Source organism: Mastomys coucha, unplaced genomic scaffold (assembly GCF_008632895.1).
Source record: "Mastomys coucha isolate ucsf_1 unplaced genomic scaffold, UCSF_Mcou_1 pScaffold14, whole genome shotgun sequence".
NCBI lineage: Eukaryota > Metazoa > Chordata > Mammalia > Rodentia > Muridae > Mastomys > Mastomys coucha.
The window spans coordinates 100,128,918-100,134,890 of record NW_022196896.1 but is presented as its reverse complement, the minus strand read 5'-3'; the positions used below and the strand labels follow the sequence as shown (position 1 = coordinate 100,134,890).

Sequence of the window (5,973 nt, the reverse complement as noted above, 5' to 3'; positions counted from 1 at the left end):
CTGGCCTTGACTAAGCTGGCCTTGAACCCAGAGATCCATCTGCCTCTGCCTCTCAAGGGCTGGGATCAAAGGCAGGTGCCACCACTGGGTTAAATTTTAAATTATGTCATTTATGTAGATATTTTGCCTGTGTGTGTTTTGCCTGTATGTGCATCCTGTGCGTGAGTAGCACTTAAGGGCCAGATTTCCTGAAGTTGGTTTACAAGCTGGTGTGATCTGCTCAGTGTGGGTGCTTGGTATTGAACCCGGGTCTTCTGTAAGAGCATCTAGTGCTCTCAACTGCTGAGCCATCTCTCCATCCCTTATTTGTTTGTTTATCTATCTATTGTTTGGTCTTTTGAGACAGAGTCTTACTATGTAGCCCTGGCTGACATGGAAGTCACTATGTAGCCCAGGGTGGCCTCAAATAGGATGACCCTCCTGCCTTTGCCTCCTGAGTTCTGGGATTATAGATGTGCACCACCATACATGGTTTAAAACCCAGAGTCTTAGGCAGGCCTTGACCTATTTCTTACTGCTTTCCTTCCATGGCACTATTTCCTCACTGTCTTTTGACTGCTGCCCCCATGTGGTGGAAGTTCTCCTAGCAGCCCCGTGTGTTTTCTGGGTTTTCTTTTCAGAAGGAGTAGAGAAAAGAGCTCCAAGGGTAGGCAGGGCTCCAAGGGAGTGATACTTTCTGGAGGTATTTTACTATTTAGGTCCCACGGTTTCCTCTTGGGTTCTCAGTGTTTTCTGCTCCAGGAGCTGCCTCCTCTTTAGATAGCTGGTGGGAACGTGCCTTCCTTACTCACTAGGCATACCCCATTTCAAATCTTTCCCAAGCCAGGCATTAGAGCTCACAGTCCAACACCAGTGACACCAGTGACACCAGGGTAACTGTCTCCTCATAGCTCCTGCAACTTTTTATTTTCCTGAGACAGGGTATCATGTACTCCAGGCTGGCCTTGAATTCTGTCTGTAGTTGAGGACGCTGTACCACTCTACATTCAGATCTTGAGTTCCTGTGTGGGGTGGGGTGTATGTGAGTATGGTATACGTGCATGTGTGTGCTTGGGTGCACACACACAGGTTTGTGTGGAGGCCAGAGGACATTAGAGGACATTGGTGTCCTGTTTTATTATTTTATGCCTTAGTCTCCTGAGAGGCAGGGTCTCTCGCTGAACCTGGAGCTAGGCCGATGGCCACCAAGCCCTAGCCCTAATCTTCCTGTTTCTGAAATGCACACCCAGTGCTAGGATTAGAGGAGTGCACTTACCCATGCCTGGCTCTATCTGGGTGCTGAGGGCTTGAACTCAGGTCTCATGCTTATATGGTAAGTGCTCTAACTTGCTGAGCCATCTTGCCAGTCTCCTCCACCGCTGCACTGCTCCTGTGCCAAGTTTTATGCAGTGCTAGGTATTGAACCGAGGCCTTCCTAAAAGTTAGGCAACACTGTACTAACCCAGGTAGGGCCCCAGCCCCCTTGCCAGTATTTGTAAATGCAAAGAGAACCCTGGAGGAGGCCATCACATTTGCCAATGTCACAGTGGCAGGCAACAGTAGTATGGCATTTATGGGAGGGGTGGTATTTAAACTTTCACAGATTGGCACTGGAAGCCCAGATCTGTTTCATGGGCAGGAGCAATGGCAGCCAGGAAGACCAGCCCAGCTACATGCAAGTGAAGCTCTCAGACATATCTGAGGTGTGAGTATGTGGCTGGATGTCTCAGGTCCTTTTAGAGTGGTGCGGTGTACTCCATGAGTTACTTGAGAAACACCATTTCTTTGACAACCCTTGGCAGTCACATGCTATGTTTCCTGGGAGAGGACAGATCCAAAGGAGAATTGGAAAGGGAACCTTTGCTCTCCAACTGCCTACAGCGCGATGCAGGAGCCTCCCATGTTGAGTGCATCATCATGGCACAGTGGAGATCACAGTATAATGGAAAAAGATTTAGGAGAGCTTCCGCTTCATCGCTGTTTCTCTGAGAAAAGATTGTGATTAAAGGCAACTTAGGGGAAGAAAAGATTTATTTTGGTATACAGGTCACAAATCTCTACTACATGACCTTAAAGATGCCTATAATATAAGTGAAAATGGCGTGCTTATAGCTGAACATAGTGTTGTACACCTGTAGTGCCAACATTTGGGAAACAGATGAAGGTTTATGGATTCAAGGCTAGCATGGGCTATGAGAGACGCTGTCTCAAAACCAAACCAAACGAAACAAAACCAAAAAGCAAGCATTGGAGCTGCTCAGCGGTAGGGTACTTGTCCCAACATGCACTGGGTCCTGGGTTCTATTCCAGCACCAATATAAATGTCTGCTTGCTGTCCAATCTACAGCTTAAGTGTAGACTCTCCCACCAGCTTTCCCCTAAGTCTTTCCCACCATGGACTTCTGAAACTTCTGTTATAGAAGGTCAACACCGCCCCTTTCCTTATTCCCCTTGGGAAGTTAGAAGCTTTTCAAGGCAATCTAATAGGAAACTTGGGGGTGGCACATGCAGGTAAATTAAAAATGTAGATGGTAGAAGTGATCATCTATGGAAGGAAGAATTTAGAGAGAACACCCTTAACTGCAGCTTCACCCTGCCAGAACCTCGGATGCTGCTGGGTCCCATGACTTCATCTGCACCCAAATGCAGACTTGGGCGTGTCTCTAAGGGGAGTGTGGTTTCTCCCTCTTTTTCTTTTATTCATCCAGTTCCTTCAGCTGTTGGAGCATTCTGGTCTCTGAGCTGCAGGCTCCTGCACACAAGGGACATACTAGCTGGTGCTTCAGGTAGGAAGCCTGTGTCAGCTGTGTGTCAGTACGCTTTTTGGGGTAGGAAGGCTTTGTTCAACTTTATTTTAGAAAATACACTGGTTTCTGCGGGACTCAGGGATTTCTGAGAAATGCTTTCTTGTCTCCTCACAGTGAGTAGGTACTCACTTCCTAGGTGGTTGCGGTCACAGCCCCCTCCCCTTATCCATTGCTTTTTATTGCTCTCCTGTTATGTGGCTAAGGTAGAGAATTCCCCAATTCAGTGTTGATTGCTTCCCTCTGAGCCTGCATCTTCTGTGAAGATGCAAACTCTGGCACTGAGAGAGCATCCTTAAGGGGTGGGATGGGTTGCCACTTGCCATAGCATCCAAGGCTTCCTTCGCCTGGAAGCCCTGGGCGAGCTCCCTGCCTTCCCACAATTGTGGGAAATCTGTGGGGATTAAAGGCCCCAGTAAGGTCGCCCTTGAGAGTGGGCATTAGGTAACAGCGTGCTCATTTTAAACTTGGTTAACTTCCAGATTACAGAGCCCTGGTGTTTGTGTGTGTGTGTGTGTGTGTGTGTGTGTGTGTGTGTGTGTGTGTGTATTTATGCAGGACGATAATATAGAGACCAGAGGCTAGAGAACGATTTTAAGGAGTTGGTTTTCTTCTTCCATCATGGATTCTGGGATCAAACTCAAGGTGTCAGGCTTATGTGGCAAGCTCTTTTATCTGCTGAGGTATCTCACCAATCCTTAACATGTATTGAAAACTTTTCTGTTTCACAATATGTGTGCGAGTCTGGGTGTGGAGGTCATAGGACTACATGAGGTAGTTCTTCCTTCTGCCTTGTGGGTTCTGGGGATCAAATTCGAGTTTTCAGGCTTGGCAGCACACACCTTTACTCACTGGGTCATCTCTTGGGCCTCTTAGTACTTTTGATGTAATGTTTACAACTATGAAAGCCGGACACAGTCTCTTCAGAAGTCAAGGCGCAGAGCACAGTTTAATGCAATCTGAAATGATCACTTCTTCCTCCAGGTAGATTTTAAGGAAGGCAAGCCAGAGACCGGGGAGATAGCTCCCCGGAGCATGGATTGTCTTGAGGGTTTGGTTCCTAGCACCCACTTGGGCAGCTCGATACTCCCGGTAGCTCCAGTTCCAAGGGATCAGATAACCTTCTTCTGACCTCTACATATAGACATACAGACAAGTACATATGCACATACACATATACATACATAAAAGCAGTGAGAACTAATAAATCTTTACAAAAATGGCAAGCAATAATGAGGGGGCACATATAAGCTATAAGGTTGGAGGGGGTGCCCAGATACACCCCACCTCCTTCCGTTTTTGCTGTGTGCTGGCTCTTCCCTGAGTATATAAGAGCAACCTGGTGACTGCATCTGAACACATGGGTGTGGCTGAAGACAAAGATGGTTAAGAGGAGACGAGCAAGAGCTGGACATAGAGTTGAGAACTGCAGAGCCAACTGAAGGCAGAGCTATCTTCCATGGGTTTTATTTTATACTCAGACTGAGTGTCCAAGGACTTTGATAGCCTTAGGAAGCTAACTTCTTTCGAAGTTCAAGTTGAAGGCAAAGGGGGTGAACTCCGGTTGTCAAGGCAACAGAGAAGCCAATACTATCCCACAATGTTTAAGACACTTGAGTTTGGTTACTAAATTCTATTTCTCTCCTTCTAACCTTTCACCTAGATCAAACAATGGCCGAGGCTGAATATTTCATCTGGACTAATCCTGAGGGTGACTTTGAGAAAGAATTTGGAAATATCACCGGAATGCTGCCCACTGGAGATTATTTCAGCCCCTGTAAGAGAGTTCCAATAACCAACAGGCAGGCTTTAGTTGTCTTTTATGCACTGGTGTGCCTTCTGAGCTTGCTGGGAAACTCGCTGGTGATGCTGGTTATCTTATATAGGCGAAGAACCCGATCCATCACGGATGTCTACGTGTTGAACCTAGCCATCGCCGACCTACTCTTTTCATTGACGCTCCCCTTCTTAGCTGTCTCCAAACTGAAGGGCTGGATTTTTGGCACACCCATGTGCAAGATGGTCTCACTCCTGAAGGAAGTCAACTTCTTTAGTGGTATCCTGCTGCTGGCCGGCATCAGTGTGGACCGATACCTGGCCATCGTCCATGCCACCCACACGCTGGCCCGAAAGCGCTACTTGGTTAAATTCATATGCGTGGGCATCTGGGGTCTATCTCTGATTCTGTCTCTGCCTTTTGCCATCTTCCGTCAGGCATATAAACCGTACCGTTCTGGAACAGTCTGCTATGAGGTCCTGGGTGAAGCCACAACAGATTTCCGGATGACATTGCGCGGTCTGTCCCACGTATTTGGCTTCCTCCTGCCGCTGCTCATCATGCTAATCTGCTACGGGCTCACACTGCGCACGCTCTTTAAGGCCCACATAGGGCAGAAGCATCGGGCCATGTGGGTGATCTTTGCTGTTGTGTTGGTCTTCTTGCTCTGTTGTCTGCCCTACAATCTGGTTCTGCTCTCAGACACTCTCTTAGGAGCCCACTTGATTGAAGACACCTGCGAGCGCCGCAATGACATTGACCGGGCCCTGTATATTACTGAGATCCTGGGCTTTTCTCACAGTTGTCTTAACCCTGTAATCTATACCTTTGTTGGTCAAAAGTTTCGCCATGAATTCCTCAAGATCCTTGCTAGCCGTGGCCTGGTTCGCAAGGAGGTTTTGATACATCGTCGCGTTGCCTTTCACACGTCTCTCTCCACTGTCTATTAAACCTCCGAGAATTACCAGAGAGTGATCTCTCCCCACCTCAAAGGGAAGGATAACTATTTTGCCAATGTGCTGTGTGTGTTGTGTGGTATGTGTGTGTGTGTGGTGCATGTGTGTGTGTGTATGTATGTATGTATATATATGTGTGCGGTGTATGTGTTTGTTGTGTATGTATATGTATTTGTATGTGTACATGATGTATATGTATGTGTGTGTGTTGTGTATATGGTATGTGTATGATGTGATGTGTGTGGTGTGTATGAGTCTATGTGTAGTGTGAGTATGTGTGTATGGTATGTGTGTGTATGTGTGCTGTATCTGTGTGTGTGTGGTATGTGTGTATGTATGTGTGGTGTATGTGTGTGTCTGTATGTAGTATGTGTGTATGTGTGGTGTGTCTATGTGGTATATGTAGATGTGTGATGTGTGTGTGTACTATGGCTATGGGCAGACACTGTCTGCTTTG

At 47.1% G+C, this 5,973-nt stretch overlaps 1 protein-coding gene across 1 annotated transcript; it reads left to right on the top strand.

Moving 5' to 3' along the window:
* Positions 1-2,734: 2,734 nt before the first annotated feature.
* On the top strand, positions 2,735-5,570 carry LOC116089225 (C-X-C chemokine receptor type 1). Its single transcript, XM_031368868.1, has 2 exons — positions 2,735-2,765; positions 4,447-5,570. Exon 2 carries the CDS (start codon positions 4,455-4,457, stop codon positions 5,508-5,510), a length of 1,056 nt encoding a protein of 351 aa, XP_031224728.1. The 5' UTR covers positions 2,735-2,765; positions 4,447-4,454; the 3' UTR covers positions 5,511-5,570.
* The last annotated feature ends 403 nt before the right edge of the window (positions 5,571-5,973 follow it).